Source organism: Takifugu rubripes, chromosome 4 (assembly GCF_901000725.2).
Source record: "Takifugu rubripes chromosome 4, fTakRub1.2, whole genome shotgun sequence".
NCBI lineage: Eukaryota > Metazoa > Chordata > Actinopteri > Tetraodontiformes > Tetraodontidae > Takifugu > Takifugu rubripes.
Genome location: NC_042288.1, coordinates 8,775,404 through 8,790,480, shown reverse-complemented (window position 1 = coordinate 8,790,480; position 15,077 = coordinate 8,775,404). Strand labels below are relative to the sequence as shown.

At 44.0% G+C, this 15,077-nt stretch overlaps 2 protein-coding genes and 2 long non-coding RNA genes across 5 annotated transcripts; 2 read left to right on the top strand and 2 right to left on the bottom strand.

Moving 5' to 3' along the window:
• Positions 1-39: 39 nt before the first annotated feature.
• LOC101069129 (RING finger protein 122-like) lies at positions 40-4,418 on the bottom strand. Its single transcript, XM_029835645.1, has 7 exons — positions 4,409-4,418; positions 4,268-4,302; positions 2,545-2,675; positions 2,003-2,045; positions 1,883-1,924; positions 1,406-1,488; positions 40-902 (listed from the first exon to the last, which is right to left on the bottom strand). Exons 1-7 carry the CDS (start codon positions 4,416-4,418, stop codon positions 782-784), a joined length of 465 nt encoding a protein of 154 aa, XP_029691505.1. The 3' UTR covers positions 40-781.
• A 187-nt stretch (positions 4,419-4,605) lies between these two features.
• LOC115249676 (uncharacterized) lies at positions 4,606-5,783 on the top strand. The gene is made up of 2 exons (XR_003888359.1): positions 4,606-5,123; positions 5,337-5,783. It is a non-coding gene; the product is annotated as an uncharacterized lncRNA (long non-coding RNA).
• Position 5,784: 1 nt separating this feature from the next.
• LOC115249674 (protein phosphatase 1 regulatory subunit 1C-like) lies at positions 5,785-14,300 on the bottom strand. Of its 2 annotated transcripts, XM_029835731.1 has the most exons (6): positions 14,120-14,300; positions 12,878-12,935; positions 11,188-11,222; positions 10,906-10,960; positions 8,475-8,678; positions 7,344-7,726 (listed from the first exon to the last, which is right to left on the bottom strand). In XM_029835731.1, the coding sequence occupies exons 1-6, from the start codon at positions 14,198-14,200 to the stop codon at positions 7,671-7,673; spliced, it is 489 nt and encodes a 162-aa protein (XP_029691591.1). In that variant the 5' UTR covers positions 14,201-14,300; the 3' UTR covers positions 7,344-7,670. The 2 variants fall into 2 exon arrangements, with proteins under 2 accessions (XP_029691592.1, XP_029691591.1); XM_029835732.1 differs by lacking the exons at positions 7,344-7,726; positions 8,475-8,678 and adding an exon at positions 5,785-6,536 and having other exon boundaries at positions 14,120-14,285.
• LOC115249675 (uncharacterized) lies at positions 7,663-13,840 on the top strand. The gene is made up of 2 exons (XR_003888358.1): positions 7,663-7,819; positions 13,521-13,840. It is a non-coding gene; the product is annotated as an uncharacterized lncRNA (long non-coding RNA).
• Positions 14,301-15,077: the final 777 nt, after the last annotated feature.

Sequence of the window (15,077 nt, the reverse complement as noted above, 5' to 3'; positions counted from 1 at the left end):
ACAAAAGGACGTGTAATTTTCGAAAGTTCCAAACATGATATGAATGAGACGTTTATTTTGAAAACATGAAGACGACTTTTCCGGATCTAGGGGTTTTTTGTATGGTCCACCAGGGGGCGATCAACGCACACCAGCGTATTTCTTCATGATTCGCTGTATTGATGATATGAGTTGCCATAGCGACATACTTTGACTTATGTTGTACAGTTTATATAGTTCACCTTTGGCAATATTTTTTAAGGACCTTTCTGGGATTGGTACCACTGACTCAGTATACCATGTAGCTTGGCTTCATTTTGCCTTTTTGAGACTAACTCTTAATGGCAGCTTCTTTCCTTTACAATAGCATATGAGACAGATGAAAATGTGTTTTCTTTGGAAGTGGACCATACAAAACAAACAAAACAAGTTACCAGAAGTTGTTATATGGGCTAACACAGCTCAATTCCAACCTTCTCTAAGTGCACTACATCTATATGTTGAAAAAAATGGAGAGCTGAGAATAAATCTTCAGACCTGCTCCTGTTTTTTTCTGCATTTCCAGCTTTAAGGCAAGACGTGGTGTACCTGGTGTTGTTTCTCTTGACCTACTGCATTGAATTTAGTGCACCAAGTAAAGAAAACATCTTTGGCTCTGCACTGTTGAACTGAGAAAAACACCTTAAATAAACGGTAAATAAACACTTTGTTTACTAAAACCACAGGACGTTACACAGTGAATTGTGTGATTAAACTGGTGTGTGAGGGTGTTGAGAGGTGCTGCTGGACACGAGTTCTCTTCTCAGATCTCCAGGAGAGTCTGTGGTCGTTCAGATGCTTGTGGAGGTTCAGATCGGAGACGACATATCGGTTTGTTGCACATGGGACAGACGCTGCGGATCTCTAACCATTTTAAAAGACACCTGCGAAAGGCAGAGGGGCAGAGGTGGTAATTTTAGGACAATTTGGTCACCAATAAACAGACAATTTGCTCAAAGCATTTTAGAGGCTAGTTTAGCTCCAGGCTAGGGGCTATGCAAGCTGCTAGCGCTTTAAATACTTTTAATATGTTGCGCAGGTGCCTACTTCCATCAGACACCTGATGATTTCAGTATCCATCTACTGTCATGATACAAACCTGCAGATTTTAGACCTGTAAGAGCAGGTTCCCACATCCAAAAGTTAAGAATCTGCTCTTCAGGATGCTGGACGCTATCTTACTTCTGCCATCGTTCCTATCCACCAGAACAATTTCAGCTGCTAGACCAAACAGACATTCTGCTCAAAATGGAATTTCTGGGTCTTCAAACTGGTTAGTCCATGTGTGTTTGCCAACGCAACAGCTGTTACCTCTAAAGACAAAACATCACCAGACCCGTTTTCCTCAGAGCAGCAAAACGCCTTATTGTCATTCTGGAAGACTTACTTCTTATGAAAGGCATGTGAGCATGGACACACGCCCAGCTCGTCTCGGCTGCAGAACTCTTCTAAACACACCGCGCATGTTTGCTGAAATGAGAAAATGAAGCCAGGTCAAATGCTGCAGTAAATATAGACACAGGCAGATACATATATATTTTACTGTCCCCAGGGGTTTCTTCCGCTCTGAGCCCAGAAGTCGGGCTCGGTCATGTGGTCGCGCTTTGAACCCAGACGCGGATTAAACATGCAACATTTCCTGCTATAATTGGTGTTCGGTGAAAATGTAATTATCAGAAAAAAACACCTCATGTTCCAGGAAACTGCAGATTTACTGGAGGTCATTCCAGCCTTAAATGTGTTAGACTGCAGCCATGACTTATTTTTCCTCCTTTTTAAACACTTCATTAAATCACTAAACCACCGCAGAACATTTTCCTCATTCCGTTTATCTCATTATCCAGTAAAAGCTGCGTCTACTTACGCCGAGAAGGCTCAGCTTCTTCCCTGCTCCCTTCAAAACGACCTATTGGGAAAAAAACATGCAGATCTGTAACCTCAGTAATATAAAGCCCGTCATTTAAACTTCATATTTAAAGGTTACCTCATTATAACCGTATTTCTCTCTCGTTCTTTGTTGTCTGTGTCTGTGAAGCACAAAGAATGACAGATTTGTTGTCATTTTGAGTCATGGAAATTCCCACAGTCTGGTAACCCGGTATCTGTCTTCCAGAGATGGACATGTCTCTTCACGCTGCCTGATTCAGCAGCCGCCATGCTGTCAGCAGTCCTGGAATTCAGACTGCGCCAGGTTCTTGTAAACATCTGCACATCGCCGTGCATCATCGCCGAGCCACCCGCTCGAGGTCGCGCGTTCAGATAGAATACTGGGATCTCATTCTGAAGCAGCTTTGGCCTACATCAGCTACAGACCCTTGTGAGGTTCCGTTGTTGGTTTAGCCGACAAAACCGACCGCTGAGTGAAGAAAAGTTCAAAACAGTTCTTCCTCTTCCTGTTCTACCCGACGTTGTGGCCTCCTTTTTGCTCATCACTGATGTTTGAAGTCAGTTTCTGATTGCTTAAAATGACGGCGTTGATGGAAAGCCCGTGCAGAAGGCAGTGTCGGACCACATGTGAGTTCATACCTGGACATGTAGCAGCAGAACAAGAGGCTGAGCATGAGGATGAAGAGGCCGATGCCCAGGATGATGATGTAGACGTTGAGGGGCAGGTGGAAGAGCTCCTCCGATGTCATGTTGCAGTAAAGGCGGACGACCTGAAGGACAAAGCACAGTCGTGTACATCAGAGCTGGACAACAGACAGAAACACAGGCCTCACCCTCGAAGGCTGACGTTTCTCTCCCAAAGCTTTATAAATGCAAAAGAAATCAATTCAAATTCCAGATTTGCGATGAGGTTCACTGAGAATCATCACATTCTTTCATTAGTATTTTGCATTTCACATCGTCACTGTTCCGCAACAAAGAACGAGCGTTTGAAGCATCGTCATCCTTGCACAAAGGATAAGGGGCTCAGGAATTCGTGTTCTGATGAGCACTTAAAACTTAACTTTCTGCACCGTGCAAACAAAGCTGCAGACTGTTACCCTGACTCATGATATGTAGCCTGCTGGGTTACTAATGATTGCACACAAAGGGAACACAGACGGTTCAACACATGGCATTTAAAGATTGCGATTAGCAATGCTAGTTTTTGCTTGGAATGGTGCTAGATTGAATGCTAATGTGAATGTTTACAGTGCGTAGAAATCCAAATGCGTCATTCTTCTTGTCTTTCTGGTTTGATTTGCCATCTTGCGGAGTCGTTCTCCCGGCTGTAGGCCACAGAAGACGAGCCTCCGCCTCTCCAGCCTCCACATAAACTCTTGTAATCCCTCCTGTTGTCCTCAGGACATTTAGAGTGGCTTCAGGGACAAATCTCATTTGTAAAGAGCTGAAAAACGCCTTGATGTGGACTTTTACAGCACCCGCAGGAATGACGCTGTGGCCCAGACGTTGCTGTTGGTGCAAAGACGTGTTTTTGTTTTTCTGCCTGAAGGTGCCCAGACGTTTGTCACACCTTAAGTGAGTGTCTGACCCTGACCCACAACAAAGTGCGATTTCTTAAGGTCAAGGGTCGTGCGCTAAACGGTGGCAATGACCTGTATAGTCAACACTCCACCGCCGGGTACCTACAATTTGGTGGTTTTGTTTTTCAGCCTTCATTTTCTGAACCACACTCTGGGAAAACTGACTCCAAATTGCCGCACGTCTGTGAATTGACATCTCTCCTTTCTTCCACGTTTGATGAAAAAAAAAACCCCCAAAAAACTAAGAAATCCCAATTTGTAGGAACTAGAAGAAATCCAGGGAATGCCAACTAAGATTCTGACTCACCAGTGCACAAGTCTGAACCCCTACTGACAACAGTGTAAAAGGGGCGTCAACCCCTGGAATTAAACTGGTACTGATTGGAATTATTAACAACCTATAGGGAGAGAACAACAAAAACAATGAAAAATCTGCCAACAACAGGCGACACCATTTGGACGTGCATAAACTGCAGCGGTTATGCAATTTCTACCACACGCCCCCGAGGAAAATATAACTTATTTCCAAAGAGACAACCACATAGAGGTTTAAAAGGTCAGCAGGAGCCCAGAAGCAGCTGTTACTGCGGAGCCCAACAGACAGACAGCCTGAGCCCATCTCCGCTCTCCTCCAAACGTATCATTTCCCATGTTTTCAAGCGAGAACTTGAGGCTCAAATGTCACTGAACAGGACGTCTCCGTGTCACCACATCACCTTTTCCCTCATTGCTGCGCTCAGGTCAAACTTGCCTGATGCATCTGCTTCCTTGAAACTCACCGTTTCAGCATCGGGCAGGAAAGATCCAGGAAAGCCTTTCAGGATAGAATGAAGTCCAGATCTTCTGCTACTTCTGCTCAGTTTTCAGAGGATGGAGGATGCGTGGCGAGAGCTGGAGCGAGTAGAAATCAGGTTGTTGACGTGCTGACATTTAAACAAGATTTAACAGCTGGGCCGGCTGTAAACGTCCACTTTTATAACTTGAGTCACATCAAGTATGTGGCAGGACTGAGGACTCGGTCAGCCTTTCCTTATTATTTTTAAACAGCGTCCCTTTCAAAACATTGTCACGAGTCCCTCCTTCCTGTTTCCTCTCCTTCCTTCTCTTCGCTTTGCGCTTGGAGCTCCAGTCCACGTCGACTTTCCTCCTCCCTGGCACGGGTGAGTTTTTACCCGGCGGCCTCAGAGTTCCCGTGGAGGGCAGAGCTCCATTTCTTCTCTTCCTGCTCGGAACAAAGAGCGCACGACGAGCGCATGGGGAGCGCAGCCGGAGTAGAATGCGCAGCGCAGCCGGGGCAGAATGCGCGCTCCGCTCGGCTGCTCCAGGGTTCAGCTGGTAAACAGACCCCGGCTCTTGTGATTCGTTGGCCGCGTCGCGGATTAACTTTCACCGCCCCCTTAATCTTCCCCCCATTTCTGGGCTTCTCCTTCACCTCGCTTCCCCTCCTTCCTTTCCTTTTACATCTGTTGGTAAAAAAGGAGGAGCTGAAGACGGAGCCAGATGTGCTGCTTCAGAAACTTACTGACGACATGGAATCTTTAAATTGTGTTTACTGCATTTGTTTTCTCATCTTTTTCCGTGGAACCTCCTCATCAGGACACTCGCCGCGCCGGCGCATTGGCCTCGGCTCCACAGGTGTGTCCTAGCTCGACGTTTATTGGTGGCAGTAAAAGCAGCATAAATTCATTCCAACCACAACAGCCTCTTTTCAGCCCCCAGCTAATTATCCTTTCAACATCCGCAAAGCCCGGGTGACGCCGGCACCGACGTCATCACGCCTATCTTTGCCACGGTGAGCTGTTGCCAAGCTCCGGAGCAATAAATGACAGAACCTTTTATTTTCTGCAGGATGTGAAAAAGATCAACCGCTAGATTGATCATCTAAGGCAACTATGGCATCAAAAACAGCAAGAAAATTCAAAACATCCGCCGGGTGAGAGGTCTGGACCAAGGACCAATTTGCCTGTTTTGGAGGCTACAAAAGAAATGTGGCAACATGGATCCATAACATATAATGTATCAAGTTACAATGACTCCTTCCCCCAAATTAGCAACAAATATTTATCGGCCACGGCGCCTTCATGCAATACAACTGAACGACCAGAAGATGGAAGCAAACCTCCAAAACCCAAAAAGTTCAAAACGTGTTCTTGAAAAATGTTGCATAACCGCACATCTTCGTTCAATTTTTATTTTATATTTTAGCCGCACCCCAATGACGATGAACTTGTTTTTGCGGGTGTCTGTGTGACGGCAGATTTCCTTTCTCTGTGATAAAGATTCATCTAAAAAGTTCAGCGTTGTAGAATAACCTTTAATTCAAACATGCATCACAACTGTATGATGACAGAAATGTAACCTGAAAGATGAAAAGCATGATTAACAAATGTTGCGTGGTGGAAAATTAATATGACATAATTTCAGGAAATCATCAGAAAACAGTACAGCGACAAAAATGATCATCCTTTAATAACTAAGGCTTTTTAATAATGAAATGTATTGCTGTCAGGCCACGCCCACAACGGCACTGAACAATGAAAAAAACACTCACGGTGGTCACGTGATTCTAAATTGCGAAAAAGTGATTTAACTTTAAACAAATCACTAAACTGCTGTAAAACTACTCTACAAAGCACTAATATGTGTATAAAAACGTTGCAGTATTGTGAGTAAATACAATTTGTAACTTAAAATTAGGACTTAAATGAACGGACTCTTTGTTTAATTTTCCAGTAGAAATCTGACAGCATTTCTAAGTTTATTTTTCATATCAAAATCAGGACAACCAGGAATATGGATAACATACAGAGAGATGATTGAGATGAGTCATTGTGTAATCAAACTGTGGTCTGTTATCAGACCTGCACGGTTTCTCCTAATTATCCACACCTCCTCCTGATGTTCCACACCCAAAATGGGCACCAGAGTCGCTTCTTTTGGCCAAGACACCAACCAGCTGCCGTTTGTTTGCAGAGACACCTGCTTCGGATCAGTCACTCTGGTTTGGTTCCTCCTCTTCCTCCTCAGGCACTGAACCAGCCAGCTTACCTACAAATGTAACAGCCCCTCTGGTCAGATATCGAGGTCTGATTGAGTCCTGTGTCTGGACATGGAGATTGGACTTTCTATTCTTTTTGTCTTATTTTTGTAGGGACTTTAATAGACATAGGACATTCGCCAGTTCCTTGCCTAAGCCTAACCTAAACCCAATTCTAACCTTAAAACCAAGTCCTAACCCCAAAAATGACCTTTGACCCTTCAAGGACCAGTCAATATCTTTTCTTCCCAAAAAGGTCCTCATTCTGTAGGTGGTCCTCATTATGTAGCATGTAGAACAAGACACACACTCACCCTTGTACTTCATTTTTGTGAGTACTTTTTGTAGACCTAATGCATTCCCCACCTCTAACCCTCCCAACTAACCCCCAAACCTGAGCCCTGACCCCGATCTTAACCTTAAAACCATGTCTTAACAGTGAGGACCAGCGAATGTCTTAAATCCCAAAAAGACTCAATTAGCTATTAGAATGCACAATTTGTTTGTCAGTATGTAGCAACTAGGACACACACACACACGCACACACACGCACACACGCACACACACACACACACTGCAGGGCTTCATTTTCCCTTTCTTCTTCTCTGTCTGATTGCTTCATCTTTATCATCCTTTTACCATCTTTACGTTCCTCTTTGTCCCAACACAAATCTCTGCCTCTCCAGGTCATCCATCAGTCTGTACCTCACCATAGCAACGAGACTCCTCGCCTCTCCACCAGTCTCTCTGTCGCTTTAGTTTTTGGTGTGTCACATCTTCTAAACCTCCTTCTGTTAAATAAACCCCTTCACATGTGTAATCACGAACATATTGATTTATTTAAGTTTGACAGTCAACTTTAATCAGAACTGAATAAATATGAAACCGGCAAAAATCCGAATTTATGCACTTTATTCACCTCTTAAATGTAGACCTGTTCCCTAAGATTAACTGAGATGTGTGTGTGTGTGTGTGTGTGTGTGTGTGTGTGTGTGTGTGTGCGTGTGTGTGTGCGTGTGTGTGTGTGTGCATGCGTGGTGGAGGGGGCGCAGCAGGAAGGTGTGTATTAGCAGCATGAGGGTTAGCAATGATTTAGGAGAAGCAGCTGGTTACTGAGAGACAAAGACGGACATGAGCGGAGGTGGCTATCGGGAGACGGAGCCGGGGCTGGACGCGTCCATTTTATGGTCACATGATAAATCTGGGAAAGACAAAGATGTGGAGAGTATATGAAGAGAAAAGAACATGCAAAGCCAAAAGAGGGAAAGAAAGAAAGAGAGAAGAAGAGTTAGTGGTAAGTTAAGCAGAACAGTGTTACAGAAAGGTAAATACAGAGTGAATTATGAGTGACATGCAGAGTGTGAGGGTGGATTCTGTCAGGTTTTAAAGAAACACACCTGCCGGATGAATAAAAGTTCCATCTGCGTTGAGGTGTGTTGACAGGATCGTGTATGTTACAGCCCATTATTGCTTTGATTCTGGTTCACTGGCAGATTTAATGCCGTGACTTCAAATAAGTTGGGACGCTGTGGAAAATCAAAGTTGAGTCTAAACTAAACTGTCAACCCAGAAGTGTTAAAGCCGGGGTCAGAAATACTCAGTTCTAACTGGATTTCTGTGTTTCCACTTCCAAAGTAAACCTGAACCTACAAAATACTGTTTCTGAAAAGTTCTTAATACTTTGGTTTTAAAGAATGATTCTTTGAACACAATAATAATAATAAAAAAGACTTATTAAGATTAATTCTAAAAGATAAAAAGGAAAAACCTGACAAACCTTGCGTCAAACTTGTTTAAATTCTTGCAGAGTTTCTGCGAGGAAAAGTGTGATGATTTGCATATAATTAATCCTTTAATAAAGTTGGGCTGTTTTGGTTGTGTATGTTACATTAATAGTCATAATTAGTTATAATTGTGGGTAAAAGACCTCATAAGTGAAAAAGGTTTACCCCCTGAACTGTTGCTCTCTTCTACTCCTCTCTCCTGATTGGCTAACATCAGACTGGCCTCATTCCCATTGGGTTCCTCTGGTCCATTGTGATTGGCCCACAGAGAAGAGGTAGCATAGAGCTGTGCTGTGATTGGGCTTTGCTGACTGTCAGCCTCACAGACCCCCGCCCCCAGAAGCTGTTGCTCCACCCCCTCCTGAATTTCTGAGGAGAGAAGAGCACCTCTAGTGGACACACGTGTAAACTGCAACCACATTATACTGGAAGCTGTCCAAAGGAGGAAAACTGAATTTGTAAAATTTTAAACTGAATCAAGCGCGTTAAGGGAAAGCTAAACAAATTGCTTTAAAAAGTAAAATAAGAAATAAATCCTAGCATGAAGACATAAAATATTGAGCACCCTGGACACGTGAATAGATTTCTGCATGTTGCATGTGTTGAAACACAGGTTTCATGAAATGGTCTTAAAAAAAATATTTTACAAAAACATATGACGCATAAGCAGTTACATGAGCAACTGAGCCACACATGCAGATGCACGTAGATCAATATAAGCAAAGCTTTTACTGTCTCCACATCCGGGAACCACTTCGGAGCTGCACTAAGTGTTTGAACAAGCTCTGTTCTCACACTCTGTTTTAACTCCATGTTCTCACATCTGCCTGTAAACCTACACAATTTATTTCCCCATAGAAACACCCAAATGTCAAAGTTCTTGGGTTTGTGTTAATAGTTAAACATGGACAGCGGGGAGCGTGAAGGGAACGGCACAGAACAGAGACACGGGCGCTGCTCTGAAACTCCTCCAGTTTTATAAATTATTCAGCGCAGACGATGCAAACAGTAACAGTAAAAGTGTTTAGGAAACTAAAGGCAACAGAGCGGCCTTGCAAAAGAAAGCTGGGACACTCTGAAACTACTGCTCACCCACCAACTTCGTTATAGAATTTAGACCAAAGCTGCTGTGGCAGCAAAGCACCTCTAAAGGTCCCTGTTGCCAGGTGACAGTTCATATGGTGGAAAAGCAGATTTTTGTGTGAACACAATTATCATCGAAGCTTTAAAAAAGCCTATCAAAAGGTGTCTTAACGTGAGCTGTGTGTGTTTATGTGTGGGCGGGGCGGTGGGGGGTGTCTTGAAAGGCATGAGGATTTTCTAACACCCACCCAGCTGAAGCTACAGGGCTGAGAAACATTAAGGATTGAGAATAATATCACTGAACACAGAGGAAGACAAACAAAAGTCTATTTACAGAACGCAAACATGCTGTGCGCACAGCACAAGGACAAGGACTTAGGACTCGGCTGCACAGCTGCACCGCATCACACAGTTCAGAGGCCGATGCCTTTAACAGGGCAATTTCATGTCCCACTGGGACATTTCAGAGGTGTTGAGGAGACACATTAGACATAAAGGGTCCATACTTCAGGCCTGCTTCTGCAGAACTCGATCACAGTCCTGCAGATGATGCAGATATATATAATAACACCTCCCAGATGGTTTCAGTCCAATCGGGTCATTCTGTCATTGTTTAGAGCAAGCAAAGCTTCAAATAAAACAGAATATTCTTAAATCAGATTAGGACAAAGCTGGAGTTCCGATTAGATCCCTCGAAAGAGTAAATAGCTTCGACCCATTTAAGGTTCTCCAGTTCGAGGTTTGACCAGAACATAAAGATCAAAGCACTCTTTCTCCAGACCTCCCAGTATCAACCCAGAATGATCCAGAGTTCAAACTAAATATGCTAAAACAGGATCTAGCTCTTATTCTACACACAGGGCAGCATGGATATTCATGGGATCATTGGTGAGCAATTTTAAAACAAATACAAGTTAATTGCCTGCTTTGCATGTTCGTTAATGAAAGTATCAACTGCGTCATAGAAATAAATGTTATCATAGTCAACCGTTGACTGAGTAAACACTGGGTCAAACATGTTAATGCTCTGATCCAGGTCCAATTATTTACTCCCTGCTGGTTTGGGATCCATTGTTCCTTTAAATGGATGGATGGATGGATGGATGGATGGATGGATGGATGGATGGTGGATGGTTGGATGGATGGATGGATGGATGGTTGGATGAATGGATGGATGGATGGATGGTTGGATGGATGGATGGATGGATGGATGGATGGATGGATGGATGGATGGTTGGATGGATGGATGGTTGGATGGATGGATGGATGGTGGATGGTTGGATGGATGGATGGATGGATGGATGGATGGTTGGTTGGATGGATGGATGGTTGGATGGATGGATGGATGGATGGATGGTTGGATGGATGGTTGATGGATGGATGGATAGTTGGATGGATGGATGGATGGATGGATGGATGGATGGATGGTGGATGGATGGATGGATGGTTGGATGGATGGATGGATGGATGGTTGGATGGATGGATGGATGGATGGATGGTGGTATTTGTTTACCTTTCATAGACGGTTGGGTGTAGGAGCTCTGGTTCCTCTGAGAAGCATCTGAAGGCTGGAGAGGAGAATGAAAATCAAATATTTATGGATCAAAAATCAATATCATTCTTCAGCTGTTGTGTCTCATTTTATCGCTCCATCATTCCAGGCTAAATGTGGCTGATACATTCGCTCTGGGAGAAAGTGGAGGAGGGAAGGATATCCAGAAATAAAATCACATTCATCCTGCAGATTCTGTCTCGTCTTTAATTCCCCACATCCACATTCAGCATTGATACCAACCTGTGCATCCTCGCTGGCGTGTTGTTCTCCAACATCTGCAGATGAAATAAGACAACATTAGCATCAATAGCTCACAGTCAAAGTCACCGAACGCTGCACTGAGAGAATTTAAAACAGTTTTTTCAACGTAAGCTCAAAAAGAAGTGAGATATTATTTCTACTCTTCTGAAAGGTCGGGGTAAGAACATGTCCCAGTATTGTGTGCGGGGTTGAGGTTATTATGTGTTGACACCAGAATCAGGTTCTTTCCAGCCCCCGCTGGTCAGTCACCAGTAAACCAGATTCTGGTTGGTGATTTATGACCAGTAACTCGACACAAATTACTTCACAGACCAGCAAATGAGTCCGGCAGCACTTAGCTTAGCATGGCGTCTAAAGAAAGCCGCTCGTGCGGTCATTTGATCCTGGCTTCAATATTTTGGGGGCAAATCTCAGGGCCTCTGTGTTTTAACTGTCATCGGACTTTTAAAAGTTTCAGCTCTGCTGCTTTTTCAGGAAAGGGGGCGTCTCCTCGCAGCGCTCGCTGGCCTACACAGGCCCTGCTCTGTCTGCCCTGAGGTGCGCAACACACGGTTTCAGTTACAAAAATGAGAGCTTTAGAAATGCTAAAGAGGCAGTGGGGCTGCATGGCACCAGCGCTTGGGTGAGCCTGAGGGCTGGAACATCATAATCCTGTTGCATGTGTATTCCACAGCCACGTGTTCTCCTCAGGAAGTTCTCTGCAGCAGAACTGATGCACGAAGGCTTTCTGCCAGAATCACAATGTGGACAAAATTTAGCCCGTGTCACAATAAAGGCCTCCAACGCGAACATCTCTGGCGTCTCCTGTGGAATTATATGAGAAAGCGTACAGTTTTTGTGGGACAGCACCTCCCATTTCAGCTCAAACTTTCTCTGTGGGACCAGACAGGATTCCCAGCTGTCAGAGAATCCCAGCTAAAGTTGTCCTGGTGTTGGAGTAACTAAATACTTTTACTCAGGAGGTACAAACTGCTGATGTAACTCCGTCAGGGAGCCTCAATTGCATAAAAATTCTCACAGATGTCAGTCATATGTTGCTAAAAACAAGTGTTGTACTGTAATATTTACAATACTTGTGATTGTAAGAAAATAAATCCCATGACCTTCTCAGATTTCTGGGGTTGAAAAAAATCAGAGAAAAGAAAACTTCATTGTCATCACAGACATGACTAATTCATTTTTCAATGTTGTCACAAACACCATAAATAGCTACACTACTGCATCTGTGTCAGTATGTACTTCTACTTTTGATAGTTGGAGAAATTGCTGTTAATAATTGTATGAATTTGGAGCATATGTGTTTGTGCTTCCATGTAAATGGGCCTGGAGAGCTTCACAAAACGGGACAAGGACCTGAGCTCCTGGAGGGACTGCGATTATTCTGCGAGCGAGTTCCTGTGTAGAGCTGAAAGCCAACACACACACACACACACACGCGCGCGTGGCACAGCGCTACAAACACCCATCAGTCCAGGCTAAATGCTGAGATCACTTACCAAAAGCAGCAGCACAAACCTAATAAAGGCTCCATTATGCTGCTGCGTTTTCAGCTCTCTCTCTCTCTCTCTCTCTCTCTCTCTCTGTCTCTCTCCCTCTCTCTCTCTTTCCATCCATCTGCCTCCCCCACCCCACCCCACCCCACCCGCCACTCTCCTCTCCCCCTCCTCACCTGTGCCAGGTTGTCTGTAGATCTGCAGGGTTGCAGGAGTTGGTCTTCTGCGGCGGATCTGTTGTAAAAACCACAAAATTCACAATCATCATCCTTCCTTGCTGAGCTACACTGTGTTAGCACACCATGTTATATCTCCACGGCAACACGTTATTGCATTTCCTTTTTGGGGATATTCTCTAGTATTAGTATTATTACACACAAGTGGTTTTTGTTTGAGGGCTTGGTTTCTTGCTGCTATAATAATAGAGTTAATAATATAAGTGACATCAGAGCAGGCTGTTGTGACTAGAATTAATCATTTTTGTCAACAAGAGACTTAAGTTGTCCAAAATTCCAACTGTGCAACCAGGTAGTTGCTGAAAGAACCTCCTCAGACAGCATCCTGCAGCGCCACACGGCTTGGAAACATTGACGGTCGCATTAAACACAAACTGTTTTTTACTGTTCTGCCACATTCTCATAAAATTAAAGACAACTGGACGAATGAAAAGGTTGTAAACCAAAGTTACAAATGGATCTTTTTCCAAATAGTCCGCAGAAGAGTCGTCATCGGGACGTGTTTATCAGAAGCGTCTGCGTGCTCCTTCATAAAGACAGCTGTTTATTAACTCTGATGCAACGTTCTCTTTCTTTCTTCCAGGAGCCAGAACATTTTCATCATGTTTACCAGAACGACTATTTTTTCCGGGGCTGCGGGTGTGAAAGGTCAGCCAGTCCATGACCAGACTCTAATAATCTGCACGTTGGCATCGTCAGACACTGTAAAATAAAACCTTTACTGGAACTCTGGAGGAAAAAAGGAACATTTCAAATAGCCTGAGAGTGAAAACCTGAAGTGGAAAAATCACTTCATGTCAGAAGAAACCTGTTTGTTCATAATAAGATTGTGTAAGAGAGGCTCCCTTAATTATTTATTACTATAGCTTCTGTTCATCTTCATAAATGTTTGGCAAAGCTGCATTTTCTGAGCTTGTTGTGGTCTTTTGCATCTTTTTTGCTGGTTTCTGCACAAAACAAACACCCTGATTTTGATTTTAATTTTAATTTTGCGCTCTGAGTCTGAGTGCGACACAAACGCTGTGATTGACTGAACATGTTTTGCTCCCACACGGAGAAAATTCCAGACGGGACTCGCAACATCAGACAGAAACCCCATTCAGCCCCCACATGGACCCACCGTGTCCACCTCAGCCTGTAACACACGCGCAGGCACTCACACACACACACACACACACTCACATGTTCGGCAGCCTGTGGGTCCAACTGTGCCTGAAGTGGAGGTACAGCAAACTGGATCTTCTTTGGACTGCTGGGCTCCATTATTACTGACTGAGAGATAGACAGAAAGACAGATAGAACGAGAGAGAGAGAGAGAGAGAGGAAGTGTGTGTGCGTGTTTGTGTGTGTGAAAGAGGGCGGGAGTAGCGAGGGAGGGAGTGGTCTTGTCTCAGCTGTCAGGTCCATTATCAGCAATTTACTGACTTAAGAGTCACTGGAACATCTGCTGCAATGCAGAACCGACCAGCGGGACCAACTAAGGATAATAATATTCTTTCTTTTTAAAAATCTTCTGATGTAACAAAAACTCTGAACTGGATATAAAGATGGACAAATACAAAGCAAAGAAAGGCACCAAAGTAGCCCGATCACCCCCTGTTGGTGGCCTCCAGGAAAGAAAAAGCACACGTCCTCCTGAGGTTCAAACAGGTTCTAAAGAGAAAGTTGACGTTGCCAAATCTGGGCCAACTGTCACTGATCAACATGACCTTTGTGACCTCCAGTCAAGCCCGGCTGGCGCTACCCGACGAGCGAAAAGCTGTATAAGCCCGGCCAGTCATATGCGCCATTCAATCTTTCGACAGCCAGTCGCGTCGCCGATCCAATCTTTCGACAGCCAGTCATATGCGCCATTCAATCTTTCAACAGCCAATCATATGCGCTTTTCAATCTTTCAACAGCCAATCATATGCGCCATTCAATCTTTCAACAGCCAATCATATGCGCGATTCAATCTTTCGACGTCCCGCCTTAAATTAAACTGCGAACTGCGGTCTCAATCTTTGGAAAAGTCAATCGATCCTCGAGTTGATTTATTATTTAAAAATCTGCCCGCTGTTTATTCCGGACGTCTCCGTGGATTTTGACAAGGTACGTGCGCAAATTGCGGTCTGTTATTCGTTACGTTTTTTTTTTCATT